Source organism: Mauremys mutica, chromosome 8 (genome assembly GCF_020497125.1).
Source record: "Mauremys mutica isolate MM-2020 ecotype Southern chromosome 8, ASM2049712v1, whole genome shotgun sequence".
In the NCBI taxonomy this organism is placed as follows: Eukaryota; Metazoa; Chordata; order Testudines; family Geoemydidae; genus Mauremys; species Mauremys mutica.
In genome coordinates, this window is record NC_059079.1 from 2,407,196 (window position 1) to 2,430,674 (window position 23,479).

General features: G+C 50.7%; 1 protein-coding gene across 6 annotated transcripts in view; it reads right to left on the reverse strand.

Moving 5' to 3' along the window:
- Positions 1-23,479, reverse strand: part of ERI3 (ERI1 exoribonuclease family member 3) — a 216,894-nt gene that overhangs the window by 140,820 nt on the left and 52,595 nt on the right. For all 6 annotated transcript variants that reach the window (XM_045026467.1, XM_045026469.1, XM_045026470.1 and 3 more), the window contains exon 6: positions 2,841-2,913. In XM_045026467.1, the coding sequence (XP_044882402.1) occupies positions 2,841-2,913 (73 nt within the window). The remainder of the gene's footprint in view (positions 1-2,840; positions 2,914-23,479) is intronic.

The window sequence follows — 23,479 nt, forward strand, 5'->3', positions numbered from 1 at the left end:
CTGGACGGGGGAAGGTGATCGGAAAGAGCCAGTGGCCCGTTTCAGCATGGTACTAAGGCACATGCCCAAGTTTAGGCATGTAAGTAGCTGCGCTGAAGTCCAGTGAATTACCTGTGCTGGAAGTTGTATCTCTATGCACATGCTCACACACAGACATTGAAATGTGCTTGTAATTTTTTAAGTCACATGTTCCCATTCTTTGGGCTTACTTAACTTTGTGGCAGTGATTCCTTTTAATTGGATAGTGTTCCCCTATTACCAGGGAACTCAAATGCAGGCTCATGCTAGAGGTGACAGAGCAGAGGTTTTCCTGCGCTGTGGAGAGACTGCTCTAGTTACATACTTCATATAAGAAAACAATGTACTTGAGTTTAACATTTGAAACCAGAGTCTCTGCATGAGCCACACCCTAGGAACTGGCCATTTCACAGAAATCCCAGCATCTTGACCAAGATTTTCCTCCAGGAGATCAGGTCATAGGCACAGACAGATGACTCAGGAATATGACAGAAGGAGGCGACGTCGGGCTGTTTGAGCCACTGGGAGGGGGTGGGTCCCTGGCAGCTTGCCCTCCTACCTGGCCATTATTATTTATCTCTACTACCGTAAGGACTGGAAGCCCCAAATGAGACCAGGACCCCCTGTGCTGGGCGCTGCTTGGAGACAGACAGACCCTGCCCTGAAGAGCTTACACAGTAACCAGAGACTCCAGAGGGGAAGGGACTTCCCTGAGGTCACAGCCGGGTCTCCCTATGCCCAGGGTATTCCCCTACCCAGCAGACGCACTGCCTTCCTAGGTGTGTTTGGGGCTAGGAACCTGTCAGGGGACTGCAGGAGAACTGAGCAGCTGGGAGGAAATCCAGGTCCCTGGTTACCCCATACTCTCCCTGCAGTACTAGCGAAGGCCACACCTAGGCAAAATGTTTACCTAGGCCAGAGTTACCCCTCCCCTAAGTGCCCCAGATGCAAACACTTCAAGAACCAGGAGCTGAGAGTGGTAGGGGAGGAGCCAGCCAAGAGGTGAAGCATCTGTTTCCCTCTCAAGCTGGGCTCCCTCCGCTGGGCTGAGGACGAATGGGACCGGCTCTGTTAAACAGCCTGAAAGAGATGAGCAGTCGGCCTTCCGGCCCCAGCCCATGACCCTGGATGCAAAGTGCAGAGCTGGGAGAGATCCATGTTAAGCGATTCTTTCCCTCCCTCACCCACTGCAGCCCTGTGCTTTGCTGCTTCGCTGAGAGTGCTCAGTGAGGGCTTAGCGTATCAGCTGAAACAAGAGCCATGAAAACCCCTTGCCCGCATATCTAACTGGATTACGATGAACCCAGACTCCTAACATGCTAAACCAGGTAGCCTAGGACTACTGCAAACAGCCATCACTCATTTGTCTTAGGGCCAAGAGGCAGAGCACAGCGTGGGGCTCAGCTGGTTAATATCGAACATCACAGTGCAGAGGGTTTGGTTTTTTTTAAATTATTATTTTATTTTATTTTATTTTTTTTTGCACCAAATCAACCTGCTGGTTATATAGCTGCTATCCATTCACCAGAAGTTTAGTGAACTTCAAATGGCGATCATTAATGGTCACTGAACTGCAGAATGCCCCAATGTGCTTTCAGATTTCATTTACAGAGGCCCAGCAATCAGCCAAAAGATTTGCTCTGACAGCAGGGAATGCAGGATCCCCTTGACAAGTTCAACGGGGAACGTGCTGCCAGCATCCCTTGTTAAGTTCATGTTCTACCCTGTTTGATGGAGTAGATCATGCAAATTGTCCTTTTGCTGATGCTCGGCCTGTCACTCATGTTGCCATTTAAAACAATAAAACAAACAAAAAGCCGAAGTAAAACCCAAAATTCCGCAGAGCTGTTTTCTTGCAAGTTCTGTTTACCAAGGCCCTAATTAGCAGGACAGGGCTAGTAACCAAAACCGTTCGATTCAATGGCACAAGCAGCCCCAGTGATGCAAAAGCCTTTAAAGGAATTATCACCACAGCTTTAATCTGCACAAGGCCCTCGTGCCCCTTTCACAGCCCCTGCAATCACCCGAGTTTTCTCTCCCCCTCCAATTTGCACCACTTGGCAGCTTTGGCATCACACCACCTTTCCTTGCAGCAAGAGAGGCCGGGACAGGACTCCCTTCAGACCTCCCCCAGGCCAGTCAGGGACGCCGCAGAGCAAGGTGAGATGCTGCTGATGCTTTGAAAGGCCCCCAACAGGGAATGACTCAAACCTGGGTCTCTTGTGTGGAAGTGCAGAGCATCAGCTGTGGAGCAGGCCATTCTTAGCCATGGGGTGGTATTTTTGGGGGGGAGGGGGAGCGGGGGGGAGAGAGAAGGGTTGGCGGGGTGCAGAGGGGGAATTGTTTTTTGAAACGTGCATAGAGAAGAAATGTATAACTAAATGCTTCCCTATATGCACTTCAAGGCTCCCTGTGCTGAGGAACTGCCAAGCAGGATTCAGCCGGGAGGGAATTTGATCTTAGGAACTCTACACCCCTGGAAGAGAAAACACAGGGTGAGCACGGTACAAGCTGACACAACCTTCACTGGAGAGGTGCCTCCGAGTGCTGTGCTATTATGCATAGAGCTAGACAGTGCTAGGCCTGCCACAATGGGATTCTCCACCGCTGCAGAACATATTCCATCAAGTACAGTAAGACTCTATTAGCGGAGATACAATACGGAGCTGCAGAAGGACTCGCTCAGCCTCAGCCTCTCTGAGAAAATAACTCCTTCATTTCAATGCAAAACAGCAGTAGTTATTAAACGCCACCTTGAAGAGCAGAAGAGGAAGGGAGAGCGGGAGGGGGTGGGGGGACCGTGGCGGTTTGCATAAAAGTACCTTTTTCAGATTAATCCACTGTTTGAAGTAATCAGCAACCGGCAGCCCTAAGTACTGGCATTGTCCTGGTAACCTGTAAAGAGAGGAGAGAGAGCAGGTTCGATTCAATTACTGCATCCTGACAACAGAAACTCCAAGTTTTATTATGCACGTTTGGTGCTGAGGAGGAGGAGGAGGAGAAAGCGAGATCCTTGAGGATCCCAGGCACTTGGCAAGCGCTTCCTGAGAGCTGGAACTCGGCTGAAATCTTGGTCCTGGCTATGCGCCGGTTACGTGTGCAGGCTGCCAAACTATCCTCACGTGGGCTGTTTGTAACAAGGAGGGTGGGCATTTTCCATGGGAGCGGTGTGTACCTTCAAGCACTACGCCCAGCCCTCCCCCGGGGGAGAACATGGCTGGAGCATCTGGGCTGTCATGAATTGCACTCCCCAGTAACAGAGGAAAGGCAGCTCCCTGCCCCAGCGAGCTGACATACCAAAGAGACTTGACAGACAATGCGACTGCCAAGCCACAGGACCCAGCTGACCCAGCTAAGCCTCAGGGGCGACAGTTTTCAGACACTTCCTATATGGTGTCCCCTGCCATGCTGTTTTATGGGCTGCAGGGCCAGCGTACACGTGTGTAAGCTGGACAATGCCGGCCCAGGGCTATGGATTTCCACACAGCAGGATTTTTAGGCCCAGATGTTCAAATAGGTGCTCAGGTAATTGTATGGCTAGATCACAAGTACTCAACAGCCCAGCTCCTAAGAGACCACCTCTCCCCTGACACGCCCGGAGCTGAAGCCCCACTGGTAAAAGAGAGAGGGAGCCCTTGAAAGGGCATTAGGGCCACAGGGCTTTGGAAGCTGCTTCCTATCTGCAACAGCGTGGGGTTGTTAGCCTTCGGGGCACCAGCAAGGCCTGCCCTCGCCTGTGAGAGGCAGGCACTGGGTATGGCTAGAGAGCAGTGCCGTGGGACTGCCGTACGATTACGAGGGGAAGTTAGTTATATTTATTTTCAATTTGATCTGATGTGAGGTAATCAGTGGGCCTGTTCATTTGTTGTTGAAGTTGTCCACAGCACTGGTCAGAGGCTCTTTTATTGGAGAGCAGAAACACTCCAGATAAATAAAGAGACTAATTAGATCCATGTGTGCATGTAATTACCACAATCCCTGTAACTGCCTGTGTAGCTAACATGAGACTTGGCATTCCGCAGCCACACTGCGGTTAGCGGAGTTCAGTGCCAGAGGAGAGCGGCACACGAGCTGCAGGGAAAACCCTTTCTGGTGGGTTCTGCCAGCAAATCCATGGGAAGATGAACCAGGGAAGCTGGAAGACGTCTGGGGAGGACGCCCGCCACAGTGCATTCTTTGCACTCATTCAAGGTCAGGCAGGCTCCTGCCCACCTCAGCACCAGCGATGGCCAAGAACAGAATATGCACTCGCAGCCCCTGACCCAGAGAAGTGCAGAGTGGGGGGCACACAGCATCTTTCTGGACCATGCCCAAAGTTACTCTAGTCAGAGACCCAAATGAAACCCCGTCCGCAGCACTGAGCTTGTCAAAAGGAGGCGCTGCCGGGGCAGCACAAAGGCTATTATAAGACACGCAGCCCCTTCCTCTCTGGGCATGGCTTGTATGATGCTCGAGCCAGCTGCCCTGAAATATACCCCCGGGGTCACCTACTGCTATTACGTAATAGAATTCACACATTCAAACAGCCTGAGCCATGCATTTTACTAGGCTTTACAGACCTGGGCATGACATCATGGAGGGCCAATGGCAGCCCAAGTTGCAGAGAAGCCGTTTCATGAAGGAAGCTGTTTTCCACTTGTTCCCAAATCAAAGGCAATTTCAGAGAGGAATGGAGCCCTCTCAAACAAAGGACCCGTCTAGCGGCTACTCCTGTCAAGCTTTCGGCCGGCTGCTATGTAACCACACAGGAGCTTTACAGCAGTAAACAAGTAGGCACCTTGCTAAAATCTAGGTTCCTTCTTCTAGCCCAAAAGGTATTAACTCCCAGAGGGCCCAATCCACCCCCAGCTAAAGTGCACGGAAAGACTTCACGGACTTTCCCAGGATCTGGATCTGACCCATAATAAAGAAACAGCCTAGTTCGCCTTAGCCAGCCCTACCTGCAGCTAACCCCCCATGGGATGGTATCCTGAGTGCTTCCACCACGATGGGGCCAAGGGGTTGGAAATCAGGAGATCTGGCCCCTCCCGCCAACCTGCCACCAGGCCTGGGAACAGTCTCTTCTCCTCTCCGTGCTCCAGCTCGCCCAACCGTAAATTGGCACCAGGGACACCGACTCCTCTTTGGGAAGCACTAGTGGGTCTGCTCTACCCGCTGGCCAGGGGCCGCTCTCTACTGCTACAGCAGCGAAGGACGGGTTAGGGCCTCATTCCGGCTCTAGGAAGAGGAGAGCAGGATTCTCTCCCAGCGAGCGCCGTGCCCTCCACTGGCACATGGACCCAGGCTCGCTGAACAGGGCAGACTGCGCAGCTCTCCTTCCCCACTTGAACTGAGCGAGCAGGACGCAGCCTCCCTCTCCCAGCCCGTCCCGCGAAGCAGAGAGTTTGCAGACTCTGGGTCCTTCTGGTTTGTCAGCTGGCCCCCCAGCTACTGCCCCACTTCACACACACACAGGCTGATGCAGTGAAGCACTAAACACTTCAGCAGTATGCTGGCTGCCTGCATCGTCCACCTCAGCCTTCAGCTTACCCTTCCCAACCCACACTCACTGCAGGATCTTCCAGCCCGATGCCAGCGCAGACACGTGTCCTTTCAGCAGCAACGGGGCCTGCAGTTAAACCACAACAGCTCGGAAAACGCAGGTCTGGCTGGGGCAGAGGGGTCTGTACTGGGGTTGTGAGGGTTACAGGACAGAGCTATTTTAAATGCACGGAAAGGACATGCAGCGCACACTGCCATCAGTCGGCCAAGCTCGCAGATTTGCTTTGGCCAGTGGCAGCAGCTCTGTACCGTTTTTAGGCAGCCTGGACACACAAGAAGAACTCCATTTTCCACCACAGCCCTGCTCCTTCGTACACTGCCAAGTAAATGGGGCTGAGAGAGGAGCCGTATGCAAATGGGAGGCGAGGTCACATGGCTTTATTTCTCCCTCTGAAGCCAGCTCTCCAAGCCGGTAAGAAGCGCACAGCTCGGCGGTGATAAACGGCCACGCTTTAGTTATCACTTCCCTTAAGTTAAGGAGGGCAGGCGAGTGATGGATGGGCAGGAATTTGGTTATCTGGGAGGGCTGTCAGCCGGAGTCGCCTATCTCCGCACACATTTCGCAGGGCATCATTATGCGATGGCATGGAGTTAAAATATGACCAAGGGTATTGAAAGAAAGAAAGATGGGATTAAAAAATAGCAAATTGAGCAACAATAAAGGAGCGTGAGGCGAGGACGTTATCGTACGAGTGACACCTTTTATCTCGGTCTGGGGAGCTAGAGCAGGGCACAGATTGGTCCTTCCTCCACTATTGTATCCTCTTGTACAAACAGCGGCAGATAAAATGTGTCACCGGTGCGATAGCATATCAATTTAACCCTAATTATCCAGGGGGTCAAGCCAAGAAATAGGGGTTTCTCATTTCAACAGGTCCCTTAGTCTCTGCTATGAGCCACCACATTAATACAGGGGGGAGCCATAATTGAATTCAGTCACTCAGGTGGTCCTAGTGTATAAAAAATTAATGCTCGAGTCTCCTGACTAATCGGGCTTGGTTCATGTCCATCTGCTTCTGGGTTCAGGATGTCAGAAGACAAAGAAATTGAGCCAGTTTCTACACAGAGGGTGTATTGATATTGAGCCAGTTAGAACAAGTCCCTCTTCAGGAAAGATAAAGGGACATTAAATCTTGCTATTTATGGACCTGGTCTCAGCCTTTAAAAAAACAACCCGTGCACCGTCGGCCTCATTGTGTAACACATGCAGAATTCTCTAATTACAGTCTTGCCAAGCCCCTGACCGCTGGGGACGGCAGCATCACCAGCATCTTCTCACCAAGCTTCTCCGCCCTTGCAATCCACTCCCCATTTGACCGCTTCCCCTCCCAAACGTTCTCAGCTCCGAGGGAAATTGGCAACGCTGCTCTAAGCGACATGGGCGCAGCAGCAGGAGACAGGGGGTGCCAGCATGAGAAGTGGGGGCTAGAAATTCCTCCCAATAATGTCACCCGGTTTAAAGCAGGGGAGACCAAAACATGGCCTCAAGGCTCCTTGCAGAACATGGAGCTCTGAGTTTTAGCTGAGGGGCAGCCTAAGCCTCCAGCTCCCAGGATGCATTGCTCCAGCTTGATCAGAAGGTGGCTGCTCAGGTGAGGCTCAAGAGCTGAATGCTGAGTGTAAAAGGTGAGGGGGCAGCAGTCTGGTCCCGTGCAAGCCGCGCCCCTTCAGAAACCTGGCAAAGTGCGGAGGCTGGGTGCCCCCTCCCCTCTGAACACAGACTGAGCAGCGGGGGTGGAACAGCCCCATCCTGGGACAGGTTAGGTGCTATGTCTGACTGAGAAAAAGGGGCCAAAAAGCGGTGACTATAAAAATACAGCTAAAGCCTCGTCTACACTCGAAAGCTGCACCAGTCCCACTGAAGGAGGGAATCTGAACCAATTTAGTTAAGCCCGAACAACCCCCCTGGGGAGAAGTACCACATTTCATAGTGGGTTCATTCTGGTTCAAAGCCATTTAAATCATCGATTTTTTTCAACTTTTCCATCTGTACTACAGTTATTTTCTAAAGAAGGGCGAACTCTCATTGGTTGATACAGCCATTGATTTACAACTAAACAGAGCCTGTGTACTAGATTTGGTACAGCTTTTTGCTACTTACTAAAACTACATACATTAAATTAAGCAATTATATAGCTTAACATTTTCAGATTCTTATTAATTGTACATTTTAGTATGTTAGAAAATGGTGAATGATCTATTGCTTACTTACTACTACTGTGCCGTATTTATAAAGCTTGACCTCAGACGTTAGATGTTTTCCCGATTCTTTCTTTCTATGGCAAAGCAGCCTTTAACAAAGTTTTTGATGGAAGCTCATGGACTCAACATTAATTTTTTTATTTAAAATGTTTTAAGAGATAAGTTTAGGCCTTAACATATTTTGCATTAAATTCAGATTTCATTTTAAACGGGTATATTTTAAAAAAGAAAAGCTTATTATAACTTACACAAAATGAGAAAAACCCTATTTCTTCCAAAAAATTCATCCATTTTTATCCACCCCGATCTGGTTTACCTTAAGTTGACAGGAAACAGGTTTAAACTAAATCAAAATAAGCCCCTCTTAGAAGAGTAACCACACAAGGGGCTTTACACTGATTTTAATTAAACCAGTTTAAAAAAACAACAACTTTCCTTTGCAGACGAGAGTTAGTGAATGTGGGCACACTGACTTGGAAAGTTCTCCCCTCGTGCCCGAGTTCTGAGGACGGTCTTGGTGACTTCACGCTCAGCTGTCCAGGGATAACACACACGGCTGCTTTTCAGCACAGACGGAGTATCCCAGGCCTTTGGCACAACATACCACAAAGAAGCCAGGAAACAGTACTTTCCTATGTGACAACAGGTGCCGTGAAAGTCAATCCCAGGTGTAGAGGCAGAAGTCATGACCTCACAGGGCTGGCATCTGTGACATCATAACTCCATAAAAGGGAGATGGATTGTGACACTTGAATCATTAGAGGGAATTTAGTTCAGGATACAATTACCCAACAGATACAATATTCTTCTCCATTTTTTGTACAAAACACTCACCCTTCACTGAAAAGCACCCTCCTCTCAAGAGGGACACTGCCATGGTTGATAACCATGCACACAGCAGGTCAGGAAGTGGAGAAAAGCATTGTAGGCAACAGAAACTACAGAGAGAATTTAGTTCAGACAGTGTCTAAAGCTCAATGTGTCAAGTTCATCCAAACATTTATTATTTTAATCCAGGGTAAGGTGCTCCTGATTCACCCAACCTTGAAGCCCTTGCATTGTTCAAGCGACACTCTTCCCTGCCAATGGGGGATGATCTACCTTCATGCCCACACCAATCCAAGTAGCAAGTGTTTCTACAGGCAGTGGTGCAGTGCACTTCACCTCCGCCAGGTTCTATTCGGAGTGGGATTTTGCTAACAGTTGTAGAGCAGAGGTATCTAGAGGCTGGTTCATTTCCAGCTAGCTATGACTCGCCAGGCATGCAGAGCCCCCCTTTGCTATTTGCACACTCGCTGGGCTGTGTCTAAAGCACACAATCTAAATTCCCTCAGGATGCCACTGCTTCCTTCGGTCTTCTGCCCCACCGGCAGACGGGAAAGCACACAGGGCCAGCAAGGGCCTAGCAAAGCCCAGGTACAAACTTGTGGTCAAATTAACCACACGCAAACTCACTACCCAGGGCAGAGCTGGAGCTCCCCCACACACGCACACCACTTGGGACCAGAACAGAGGCAGAGGGAGAACAGGGCAATTTGCCCATCTGTGCACCTTTCCGTGAGGCTCCAATGAGTAACGACAGAAGTAGTTACCCACGTCTGAGACTTGTTTTAAGAGTGGGGCAAGGCCCTGACAATCACAGTTACGATCAGACCTAAGAGACTTGTCGCTTGGTTAAATTCACAGAAGCTGGACATCCTGCTCACAAGACCTCTCGGAGCGATGGGAGTGGGACAGTGATCACAAAGATGGGGCTCCCCGGGCAGGAGTGGAAGCTCCCTTGCTTTACTGGTCCCTGCCGGAGAGCAGTGCTCCGAGCTACGCTAGCCCCAAGTTCCCATCCTCCCACCCTGATGCCAAGCACGCGGGAGACCCTTTCCCATCTGCACTCCCAACAGCCCAAGAGGCAGCGGCTGTTAAAATTCACAAGCAGCAGCTGAAGAAAGACAATACACTTGTGAGGGTCAAAAGAGCACTCTGTTTTCATACCAACCCAGAGACAGTGCCTTCCCCTCCCTGGCCTTCCTCCCACCACCTCACTTCTCTCCACCGCCCCCCAACCTGTCAGTGCAACACGCCTATCAGCTGCACAGCAGCTTTAAATATCAGTGTGCATGAAGCAGGGACATGAGAGCAAGGAAGTGGGAACCGGCAGCGTGAGCCTCCACTGGCTGTCAGGGAACACTAATGAATTTCAGCCCCAGCAGCCCTGCCTCGGATGGGCTGAGGCGAGGAGGAACGTTACATGATGCCGCTGCCACGGCTCCTCGCTGTCTTTTTCAAAGCCCCACGGTTAATGACTGTCATTGCTGAGCTGGCAGCTGTGGCCCTTGAACTGGATGGGACAGCAGAATTCAGGGTACCGGGAGCTCACGCTCCCCTCTGCTTTACCACACCAATGCAGAACGTAGAGAGATGCAGGCAGCACAACTACCGACCAATATGGAGTACTCTAGGCCAGAGAGAGCATCACGTCAGATTGCACGGAGGGATTATCCAGGCTTTCAGGCAGCATCCACTGCCATGGTATCTAGACAGGGTGTGCATGATCGGGGCCACATACAGGCTTAATATTCTAACAGCATCACAGGTTCTCTCTGACATACAGGCTTAATATTCTAACAGCATCACAGCAGCTTCTTAGTTTCTGAAGAATTTCCTTTAGATCCTCCCATCCACAGTAGGTGCTTCACCGATCATTGTCCCTGCTATCGGCCCCAGCAGCAAGCTTCACTCAATTCTGCTTCCAGCATCTTCGGAGCAAGCACTAGATCAGAAGAGTGCCGTACCGGTGTACCAGTAACATCCTCAACCAGACCAACGGCTGCGTGCCAGGACAGACAGACACGCGGTTCACTTGACTGGACGTTGTGTAGGGGACAACTAGGGAGACAGACAGACAGACGTGTATGTTCCTGGCAGCCGTGAAGGGGTTAAAGAGCGATTTGCCCCTTGGAAAAGGGATGGGACGCATTCCGGAGGCACCAGCAGGATAAGGGAGTCAGAACCTGGTATTACACGCACAACACGAAGGTCACTGAAACTCTTCCTTACAAATGTCAACCTGTCACTTCCAGATATTAATGAGGGCTGACCAGCAGCTAAAAGGCATCCATGCTCCATTAGTAATAAGAGACAAGAGGCAACATGCAAGGAAGAGCACACAACAAGGCGTGCGGAGACACCAGTGGATCTGCACAGCCTGGGAGGTGTGGTGATGCACGAGATCATAAGCCTTGTGCCTGAGAAGGGAAGCTATTCCCACACAACCCCACTCACTGGAGTGTGTTATTGTTTTCCCTTAATCTTTAACTGAATTAGTGTAATGAACCCAACAAGCCCAGACCTAAGCAATTATTCTAGTACCTTCACGTTTGGAACCATCCTTTCCTCTGCACAGCTTGTTTTGGAAACAATTTTTCTGCACATGCAAGGTACATTTCTGCCAGAACGGCCTGAGGGACAGGCTGTAATTCCCATTGCTTGGGACTCTTAAAGACTGCACTGGACAAGACATCTTTTAGGGAGCCATCCTGCACGGATCTAACAGTTTCACAGGTATTTGCCATCTCTCCCTTTGTGGCAATACCCCTATTTTCTCCATGCCCCCTCAAGCTTTGCTAGGGACAAAGGAGTTTGGGAGGCACCTGACAGTCAAACACACCAAGCAGCCAGGCAAACGAATACGGCAGTTAGCTCCAGGAGATAACAAATGTGATTCATGCACAAGAAAAACAATTCAGCTACAGCACCAAGGCAGCAGGCTCTACAAGTCACCATTACACTCATTAGCTTTCGGCCTAGTCCTGAAAAGCTCTGAGTGCCCTCAGCTGCCAGTCAATCTAATGAGAGTGGAAGGCACTCAGCAGGATCCGGCCCTTTGTTGGTATTCGCCCTGTCTAGAGTCGAGCTGAGACACTATCTCAAAATTAAACGCAGGGCTGCAACACAGCAGGTATTCAGACTCGCAGAGCAGAATGTTCATCAACAACTGCGTTCACGCGATGCTACAATAAATCTATGTGCGAACGCTCAGCGGCTTCTCTTAAGTTGATTCATGGCTCTATCTGCTGGGCCTCACTCTGCTTCCCTGTACACTGGGATGAAGCAGGAGTAACTGCACTTGAAGTCAGTGAGGTATTGGTGGAAGCAAGATCAGAATGAGGCTTTTTGTTTTCATTTACCAATATCATTCCCATGGGTCAAGGTTCCTGCTCCATTGACAGCAGAGGCTTTGCACCCTTCCAGATCAATGAAGGAATGTTCAGGGGTTTTCAAAGGAGAAGGAACTGGAGCTCTTCCAGATGTGTGTCCCCATGGGTGCTCCCCTTCCGGCGCCCAGGGATTTTTTGTAGCAGTGCCCGTACAGCCCATGCACATGCTCCAGGAATCATCATGCCCCATGGCAAGGATACACAGAGCTGCATGGGTGAACCACCCTCAGTTCCTTCTCTACCACTAAGTCTCACGAGAGAAAACTCCGAAGCAGTGGGCAAGGAGGGCGGGAAGTGGAGCACCCCTAGGGACACACATCTCGAAGAACTCCAGTTACTGCACAAGGTGAGTAACCACTCCTTCTTCAAGCCATGTCCCTATGGGTGATCCACTTCAGGTGACTCCCGAGCAGCATCCCCACACGGAGAGCCATTGCTAATACTGAAGACAGAACTGCATTGCCAGTGGCAGCATCTGACCTAGAGGCATGAACCAAAACATGGTGTTTGGAAAACGAAGTGCAGCTCTGCAAATGTCAACACCTGGAACATCTTTGAGCAATGCCACCAAGGTAGACTGAGACATTGCAGAATGGGCTAGCAACTTAGGAGGAGGCTGGGTACTGACAGACTCATAATAGGAGATAAAACACCCAGTGATTCACCTTGAGAATCTTTGGGTGGAGATTGTGGATCCTTTGGCTCTGTCCACAATTCAAACGGTCTGGGAGACTTTCTAAATGGTTTGGTTCTGTCCAAGCAGGTATGCAAGGCAGCATCCTCTCTAGTCTGATGTGGCTTCAGGAAAAAACTGGGAACTGAGTGACTTAGTTAATACGAAATTCTGAAGACACTCAAGGTAGAAACTTAGGATGTGACTGTAACAAAACATTGTCCTTGAAAAACACTATAAATGGAGGACCTGCCATTAAATCCCCCAGTCCTCCAACCCTCCGGGCAGAAGTGATAGCCACTAAGAAAGTCATTCTCCTGGATAGGTGACATAAACAACATGTAGCGAATGGCTCAAAGGGGTGTTTCATAAAACCGCTAAGGACAAAGTTCAAGTCCCTTGTTGGGAAGGGTTGTTTAATCTGTGAGGAAAGAGTCACCAGACCTCTGAGGAATCTTGGCATTGTGGGGTGAGGAAAAACCTTCCACAGACAAATGAAAGGCTGTGATAGCTGTCGCGTGAACCCTGACCGAACTCAGAACAAGACCTAGGTAGCCTAGGACAGTGGAAAGAGAAGAGTGAACAGGAGATGCAATTAAGCAAAAGCTACAGCTCAGGTCAAGTGGGCACACTCAGTGCTCTGTCTCAGGTCGAAGGGCAGCTGAGGGGGTTCGCCCACGCAGCTCTGTGTTTCCTCATTGGGGGGCACACGGATGACTGCAGCACATACACAGGTACTGGAAATCTCCGAAGAAAGGCGCATGGGGTGCATCCCTTCTTTCTCTGCCTCTCTTTTCCCTCCCGCCCTTTGCCGATCCCGTAGACTGTAATCTCTTTGGGGCAGGGACTCAGAGTGGGAGTGGGAGTGCTTAGCACAACTGGGCCCAGTTTTGATGTAGTACCATTAGCCCCTCAACCTAAGAGCAGTCAGTTCTCTGCCACGAAGGGGGCCTCTGAACTCAACACGGCAGGTTAAGGAATGTGGGCAGCCAGCTGGGCCACTGGACCAGCAGACTTTCCTGCAGTACTTTACGTTTCCGATGGCAGGGCACGGAGCTTGGCAGCCCTGCTGCATGCGGGCCTGGGCACGAATGGCTCATATTGAAATGTTACAGCTCTCCCTTGGCAGACACTTAACACTGAGTCCCCAGGGCGCACGAGGAGCCCCACAGGAAACGCGACATCAGACAATTCCTGACAGCTCTTCCAATTAAGGCAGGTGGACTGCAGTCTCTCTGGGCTTCCTCGTGCTGCTCAGCCTGTGGCTCGCCATTTCAATCGGAAAGAATCTCCCCTCTAGGGAGAGCATCAGCGGGGACCCCCACTCATCAGCGGGCTGCTCAACAGATTCCCAGCTGCTCACTGAAGGGATGGGGAAATTTCTGCCCCTTAAACACAGAGTTCCCCTGCCTGGCGCACACACCTGCCCTCCTCTCCTCACAACACCACGTTATTTATCTACAACAGAAGAGTTTCTTCTTTTGCATCCATTTGCAGGGGAGTCCCATGGTCTGAACCCAAGAGGCAAAGACCTTCTTCCAGCACTGCCCTTGCCTCTCCAGCACCAGAATGCACAGCAAGCTCATCTCCGCTGCCAACCCAAGCTTTCCACCGTCTGTGCCCCCTCCCTGACGTCAGCTGCAGCAACATGAGAGAAAGAAAGAAACTCTCTCCTGTGTGAAGGCACAAAAACAGAGACACTCCCACATCCCGGAGGCAAAGCAGAACATGATACCTAAGCAAGCTCTCAGCATGGTTACCACCCCGGCATTCTCTCATGCCTGCCGTGCTCTGAGAAGCCCAGCCCCCCCGGATAACAAGGTCTGAATCTGACTTTCCATGGAAGCGCTAAGCCCCAATTTAGATCTGCGTGAGCATAAACAAGTTTGGCTTTCATTGCAGAGAGAGGATGCTCCGCCAAGCCGGGAACAGGCTGCCATTAGCATGTGCTTCCCCAGCCACAGAGCAGGCAAATTCTCCAGAGCAAAGCACAAGTGCAGCAATTAGAATGCAAGGGGGTGCAGAAGCTGTTTAACTCTGCGACCTCGGAGGTCACCGCAGCTGACTCCCAGCCCCTGTATAAATATTGTATGAGTTGGTGAGCGAGGCCTTTCCAAGCGCTGTCCCTCCCCCTCCACCACCACACTCTGCATCTAGCTAGACACGCCAGCAACATTAGTTACAGATTTGACAGTCAGAAAAATCACTCGGGTAAATGAGAGAGAATGGGGGTGAGGGCTGCTTGCTGGAGCCGGCTATTGCAGCCAAGAGGCCAGGGATGGAAAGCACTCCCTGCTTTCCCCGTTCTACTGCATCCATTAGCAGCACACAATCACCTGTTGGTGTCATCAGTTCTTTAACCCGCGCATAAGTGCCACTGAGGATAAGGGGAAGGAGGAGCAGCCAGCGCTAGAGAAACTCTCCATTTAGGCAACAGGAAGGCTTTGGTGGGACTTCCCTCTTCTTCAAAGACTGCCCAGGTGTGCATGCCACATGCTGCTGGATCTCCAGTGCTACGGGTGGGACAGAGAGAGATGCTGCACTCTCCCCACCCTGAACTTCTGCCGAGCACTCGCAATGCTGCCTTCGAAGAAGCTGCTTGGTCCCCTGCCCTCCTCCTGCAGGGGTCCGCCAGGGCCCTGCCTTTTCCTCTGTTGCCCACCTTTCAGATCACTGTGGAACAGTGCAAAGCCTCTGCAACACTCCTAACCCCTGCTGGGCCACGAAGCCAGAAACCAGCCCCAAATCCGGGTCTCCTATACCTCTCCCTCACTCCCTTCAGCTCTTCTTCCCCCGCTAACCATCCCCCTCTGCTCTCAGCTCTCACCTTTCACGCCTTGCGGCACCAGGGGATAGCAGAGCAGAATTCAAACACGCCCCTTCCCTCCACTCTGGGAGAATCCACAGCACATTGCCAAACATGCCCAGTCAGTCACACCCAGTGACTAGAGCCGGCGCGTGTGCACACGCTCCCTCCCGTATGTTATCTCGCCTAGACTGTAAGCTCAGCAGGGCAGGGACCTGGCCTGGTTACAGGACCACCAAAGTGGCACACAAATTCGTGGCAATAGGAATCCCTGCCCTGTGTTATTGGGAGCACCGGGAGGGAGGGGACACAGGAAGAGACGCAGTCCCTGGAGCGTAGAGATTGACACCGCCCCAGCTGCACAGGGAGCTCTTACACAGCCAGCCAGCCGCTCCATACGTGAGAACAGGGCGTTTGTATTCTGGGCACCAGGCAGAGCCAGCACACCTCAGCCTGAGCTTCCCGCCAGCAGCCTCCCATTGCACTGTGCCGGGTCACTGAGCCCGCAAGCCTGGCTGTACCGCCCTGGCCTCTCCCAAGCGGGCTGCACAATTAGCAGGCTTAGCCCTTCGCAGGCAAGGGAGACGAGGGGAGAAGAGATGGATGGGGAGAGCGAGAGAGGGACGAGGTGGTAGGGGAAAGGTCTGAGCACTCTCTCCCAAGCCCCGCATTGAGCGCAAGCACCAGAGCCGCTGTGCAGCTCTTGCAGTCCTGCTCTAATGCTCCCTGACATGCCTCTGAAGACGGCGAGCTGTTTGCAGTCAGCACCGTGATTTGTTAGTAATTATTTTCACAGTGTCACACCGCTGTCACTCTCTTAACAAAGAGACAGGCAGCCCGAGGCTGCCTGCAAGAGAGAATCAGCAGCGAAAAGGGACTGTCAGGCACCCGGAGACTCTCTGCTCTTCTGGGCTCTATAACAGAGCCCTTACCAGGTTCTAAGGGAACATCTCAGAAGTGGCAAGTCAGAGTCTTCTGACACCCTGGGCACAGAGATGGGAATTTCCCCCTTACCCAAACCCACCATAAGCCTGACAGGGTTAGATCTCCTTAAACCCTTCATGTGCTTCCAGCCCACAGCCACCACAGGGAACTTCAGCTATTGATGACGTCACGCTCTCCTATTAAGCTCTAATTTCTTTTAATGTGGCTGTGCCGTGAGACTGTTCTCTGTAAGCACAATAACCCTGCGACGAAATCCCACACAACCTCAGTGCATGTGCACGCACTGATCCATTCACCCCAGCCAAGTGCTGTGCATTTCTTCAGACGGGCCTCACCAGCTAGGTCACACCGCTGCATTCCGCATGATGGAAACATTTCACTTGGCATTTCACAATGCCAGGGGACCTTGGCAGCTTCCCCACACCTGAAATATACAGCCTAATGATTTGTTTCCCCTGCTACCGTGCACACATCACACTGACATGCTGAGAACTTCCCTTAACCGCCTCCATCCATCTCGTATCTGCTATGTAACAGTTGTGATCCTTCCTTCGGCTAGCTTGTCAGTCAAAGGTAATCACCCTTTCCCAGTAAATGTGGAGCCTGCTCAGGCCCCTAAGGAACAGAAGCTATTTTGGCACCTGATGTGTCACACAACAGAAGCATAGCCAGATGAAAGAGAGACACCTGGCCAGCTAGCCTTTAGAGCTCCCTTGATCTCCACACAGAAAGCTCGTGGATTTGCTTTTGAGCAATTCAAGGTTTGTATTACACCAGATAGGAACAGTCTTCCTCCCGCTCTGTGCAGAGACAAAGCACAAGGGTCATTCTCTGTAGCAGCAAGGAGAGATGGGTATTAATTCATCCTCCTAGCACAGAGAGAGTTTGGAGATATTAAACCTCATGATATAAGCAAAACCCTCCCATAATTAACTGCATGGAAGAGCACTAGCTCAGAGGGCAGCTCCCTTTCAGGGGTCTTTTTAATAACCAAGAAATGGCACATGTATGCTGTGAAGAATTAGGATCACCACTGGGAAGCTAAATGGTCCATAAAATGTAACAGCTCTCTTCAGAGCTGGGAGCGCAGCACACTACCGCAGAGGAGAGACCGTGGCAGCCTCACCCCAGCCCCCCAGCATGCAGACTGAAGAGGACATACATGAGAACGGGAAGTCATCTTCACCCTGTGCCTAAGAACCTTCTACTGGCCAATTTACAGACCAACCACAGCGGACTCTATGGTCCAACGTGCAAGCAGCGGAGTCAATGCAGCAAAGGTGGAGGTTACCTAGGGGAAGCTGGAGAAGGAAAGGAAATCAGCACCTAAGAACGAGGGAGCTGTGAAGAGAAGGGAGGAGAAAGCCAAAGGCCAGAGGAATTTTAGTGTCCAAAGAGAGGCCGATAATGCTAACTAGAGTTAGGCGAGCTTTCCCCACACCCCCCGTTGCTATTCTGTATCCCTCTTCCTTTCCTCCTCCATTCTCTCCCATCTCACTTCTCTCCTCCGTTTGCTCTAGGCGTCTCTTCAAGTCTATCCCGGATGATCCCAGAACGTAAGGTTCTGGCTTTGGAGAGCTCGGCTCAGCACCGCAAGAGGCAGGTGCCCAGCCATGCTGGTGGAATAGCGACTACCAGTCAGAACGGATCATGCTAGTTACTCTGAAGGCTATCACTGAGGTCCAGTTCCCTTCAGGGCTGGGACCCCGGAGCCCATGCCCCCACTCCTCAGGAAATGGTGGAAGGCTGTGGGGAATGGCACTAGAGAATGTCCTGTAAGGAAAACACTGAGATGGACTCAAGGTGACTCAATCAGTCTTTGCCATCAAGGAGCCCTAAGAGGAAAAAGACTCGAGAGCGCTGAACCCGTCTGGAGAAATGGCCCCCAGCAGCAGTGACAACAAGGAGAAAATACTGCCAAGCTAGCGTACGAGTTGCGAGTTATATTAGACCTCAACAACCGCATGGTGAGAGTGGAGTCGGTGACATGGGAGCCCAGAGCTGCCAGGTTAGAAGCACTTTACATTCTGAAGGCTCCCAACCCAGAGAAGCGATTTCCACTCAAGCTGTTGGGAAGGCAGTGCCAATACACAACTGCTTTGCTTAGGCTTGGAAGAAGAGTGAGTTGGGGCTCCCAGAGTACAAAGTTGACGCATTAAAGCAGTCTAAGATGATGCAGCTGTCCCAAGCCAGACAATCGGATTCCTCACAGTAGCATGCTCCTCACAATCATGCATCTATTGTAGCTTTCACACACACTCCAATGGACAAAATTGCCCAAGCCCCTAAAGGCATTCGGTGCCTGTGGTCTTCATGATAGCAAGCATTTCAGATGACCTGGGAGGGGGGAAGAAGGGGGCACTGTGCTGAAGAAATGTGGATGGAAGAGGTGCCAGGAATCCAGTAGCACAGGAGCATGCCAGTCCTCCTCTCCCTCTCACATTAATCGGCTTTTTACCGTTTCTCCGTATCTCAGATTCATAGATTTTTAAACCAGAAGTCACCACTGAGTGAGTCTTTCTGCATGGCAAGGGCCACAGAATTTCACCCAGGGATTCCCGCAGTGGAGGGAATGGTTCTTCCTTATGACACAAGTGAATGCTTCAAGCCCAATAACTAGTGGTTGAACTAGAGCATCTCTTTCAGCAAGGCCTCCAGTCTCCATGTAAAGATACCCAGTGGTGCAGAACCGCCGCACCCCTGGGCGAGCCATTCCAGTGGTGGTTCTCTGCTTCACTCCCAGATACGACCAGTATTCTCTCTCTCACTCCTCCCCACATTACACCATTTCTCCAGCATTTCTCTGTTGCCTACAATATCATCTCCACTCTTCTGGCTCCTCACTCTATGCTCCTGATTCCCAAACAGCAGAATCCACACCCTCTCGAGTTGGATTTGCATCAAAGTTCACTATGTTTTCAACCAGCACCTCTCCAACGATGTCAGAACCAGGAACAGGGCTCTTACCCTGTGCGTGCTGAAGACTAGCAACGCCGACGTATACAGTCCTGGGCAAGGTAAGTCCTACAGAAACCGTTTCACTACAAGCCTTTCCCCAAAAGGAATTCAGGAAAAGTTACACATCACAGGACTCCTCATGGAACCATCAGACCTCAAACAGAACTAGAAACAGAAGATGGTCACCAGAGGCAGTCCCTGCAAAGGGATAGTGAGGACCAAGACTGTGAGACATTTGAAACAAATACGGGGGGGGGGGGGGATGATCTTAAAAGAAAAAATGCAGAACTTACTTCACAAAAGTGACTTCAGTTCATTTTGTTTTTAAAATACACCAACTCTGTTACGGTCGGATAAGTGAGTTTAGCCAGTGCTCCTGGTGAATTAACAGCGAGGGACTCACCACAATTGCTAGAACCGAGCATGTGGGAAGACACCTTGACGAACTTTTCCTACTTAGCCCTGCCAGTGTACCTCAATCTCAGCGGATGTGGCTGTATTCCCAACCTGCAGGCTCTCCCCCCAATACTAGTCCAGTCTTGGGCTCCCAACACACACTCTGATGCACCCCACCTCCGCCCTGCCACACCCCAAGCTATCCCAGGCCCCTTCTGAGCTCAGACTGAAACATGGCTAGCGGCAGAGAAAGCAAGAAGGTTTTCTGCCGGGTTCCCATGCACAGTCCTGTCAATGCACTTGAACCGTGGCCTACAATACCACTCCCCCAAGCAAAGACTGCCTGGCCCAGCCTGGTTCCTGCCATATATAAGGGGTATATTAACGCTATCAATTCACTTTCACTCATGACCAAACATGGACTTTACCTCAAGCCTCTAGAGGAGAAGGCTAGGAAGTGCCAACAAACTGAACCACTAAGGTCCCAGATTTGAAAGAGCAAGAGCATTCCTCCCCCGAGCCTGCTGCGTAGGCCTCCGTCGTTCTAACGAGGCCGGATTTGCTCTTCACGTGCAGCTGACTTGCCAGCATAACTCACAAAAGAAGAATTAAAACAGTAAAATAAAGAAAGCAACGGTATAATTCCCTGCTAAGAGTTCACTAATGTGCATCCTAAGACGTGCACCAAGGGCTATAAACATTTCAAGCCACTTCACTATGTTTTATCACTATATTAGAAAGAGAGCATTTGCCTTTTAGCACTGACTTAACAAAATAAAAAACTTCTGCACAAGTCATTTTCTGTGAAGAAATGAATTTGCTCCCTTGGACCTGCCACAGAAAGCATTACAATAGCATCTTTGCTCTGGAGGACACACAGTTAGCAACACCTCTGCCAATGATATTCCCGGTACGTTCATGGATCTGATGGCGCTCGTTATTTTTATGTAATCCTGTAACCATGCACAGGCTTAGATGGATGGTCTTGTGATTAAGGCACTGGACTGGGACTCAGGAGAGTGGGTTCAATTCCTAGCTCTGCCACTGTGTGAATGACCTTGGGCATGGGAATTAATCTCACCGTGTCTCACTTCCCTAGTTATGAAAAGGGGGATAATATTTCTCTAGGCCAGACAGGAGTTCAAGGATAAATCCATAAAGGCGTGGGAGGGTGATGGGGTCCATATGTGCAGACAGATAAGACAGTGTTTTAAAAGAGGGAAAACTTGCTAACCCAAATCTCCTTCCCCAAAGAGCTTACGAAACAAGAGCTCAACTCAGCTAAGTGTCAAGCATCTTCTATCTCCACTGAAATCCCAACACACCCATAAGCTGCTCCCCCTTTTTGGCCCCTCAAGATGATTGTTACACGTGTCATCAAATGCTGCCTCAGTGTAAGTTTTATCACTTAATCACTGGTGCAGGTTACATCTCAGGTGCAACACTGCTGAACCTGGGCCAAGGACTGAGCCTGCTTATACCATGGCCCTGCAGCTTTTCAACTCCTAAAGTCACTCCTTGCAACAGGCTAAAGGAATTCTCTTGTTGAGCGCACACGGGCCTGAGGACCTGTGTGCCTAACGAGGCTGTATCCTCACTGTATCGTGTGTTTTAGCTTGGCAGGTCTGGTGCCCCTTTCATCTTCTGCTTCAGGTAGCTCTTCTTTAATTAATAACATTTCTGTGCCGACACAGGGAACTTTACACCCAGAATGAATGGCCCTCCCTCATTAGAACCACTACTGTCATGATGTATTCAAGAGCAGGAGTATGATTCATTTCCTTGTCTGGGGACGGAGAGGGTTTTTTTTTGGGGGGGGGGGGGAGGGCGGGGAGAGAAGAGGTTTTATAATGAGTGACTTGTATTTGTTGAAGCTGATATGTGACTGTCGGCTTGAATTGCCTTGTCAGGACAAGCCTTCAGAAAGGTGACGTTCCCACTCAAGAGGTTTTCCTCATTAAAGAAATTGCATCTTAACAAGAGGGAAGGGGAGAGGTGGGAAGAGAACAGCCGTCTCTCCCTCTCCAGCCTGGTTCGTGCTCATCAGCAGTCGATCCAAATACAAAGACAGGATCAGTTTCTCATTTTCCAGCCCCCTTTCGAGCTTGGCACTCTGTCTCTGCTAGAGATCTAATCCACCTAGGAAAAGCAAGGAGCCTCTCCTATTCTGCCACATGCACTGATGGTTTACGACCCATCCCAGATGGTTGTGGCAGGGCTGGGAATCCTTATCAGCTTTGAAGAACCTCCACAGCCCAGCACAGCACAGAAGCTCCACATCTAGGTTCTTGTGATTCACATGCCTGGCAGGAGGAGGCAGATTGAACAGAAAACCCCTGAGATCTGGGGCATTCCAAACAAGCTCCACTTCACAAGAAAAGCAACCACTGGAGCCAAACAATCTCATGTCACCTGGAGGATCCAAGCCAAGGACAGGTGTCAAAGCCCCAAGCAGCAGGACTTCCACCTCCCCTGCCACAGACTGAGGTTTCTCTAGCCATTCACAGGGTGCTGCCTTAATACACAGGAATTCCCCCTGCATCAAGGCTCTCCATTGGGTTTGGCAGGCTATCCACAGCCTACTTCTGGCTTTTTCTGCCTTACTTGTATACCCATCCCACTGCACTGAAGCATCGGCCTTGCCCACTTCTACCCACAGTCACCACCATTCAGCCTGTTTGCTTGCCCACCATCCGACAGTACTCGGACCCTGTGGCAGGGAGGAACGCAGTGCACAACTGGTGGTATAGCTACTGCAGTATGGGTCCAGCCAGAGAGAAACAGTCTCTGGGTATCCATCTTCCTTAGATCCTAAAGACAGGTACCCCGGAAATACCCGAGACAGACAGGACAGCCCAAACCCAGTAACGCCGCAGATCTCCTCCAGCCCAAGGAGGTGTGACGCACAATCTTGTTCCCTAACAATTCTTCCATGGGGCAGCATTGAACGTTCCTGCTGCCAACTGAGCATGACTGAACCAGGATCAATGGGAAATGAGAACATTGCACAGCAGGAGAGAGCTGGGTAAAAAGGCTGGAGCTTGCCTCTGTTGGGCAGAGATGGTTTCAAGGTGTTTGCACTTGAGAATCTCAGATGAAAGGTGCTATAGAAGTGGAACTTCTTATTAAAACAGGAAGCCTGATAAAAGGAGAAGCAGGGTTGGAAACCACGCCAGCCTCTGGCTAGGACCTCTGCAGATTTCATAAGCAAGGAAGCGATGCTGCGAGAAATGGACTTAATGACTCAGTAGGTGGCGTTCTTCTCCTGAAGGAGACAGGCATATTGCTAGGGGCACGATGCTACCGGAGGTGCTAAGGAAGATGAAGAGGGCCTGACGCTCTGTGGTTAATAGAGACCAAGTTTTCACAAGAGCAAGTGGGGTTAGTTCTCGTATCCTGGCCAAGTTCCACATGTCGCCGACTCCTCTTGGAGTTTCAATAACACGTTATTCGAGTTCATGCCCCCTCATATGCATGCCTGCTAGCACAGCCACGCTTCACCCCAGAGCGGGTAGCTTTCAGCGCAGAGTTGAAGTGATCCTTAGACAGGGGGATGTGAGAAGCCACTTTGGGGCTATTCAGGGTCAGAGATCCTAGAGGAAGATGAGTGATCAAAGGGCTATGCACCAAAAGAAGGTATTTTACTATTTCCCCCAACATGAAGACAGCCTGAAAACGGGGGCATAGCCTCAAACACAGGCCCTTTCACTGTGCTGATCATGTTCT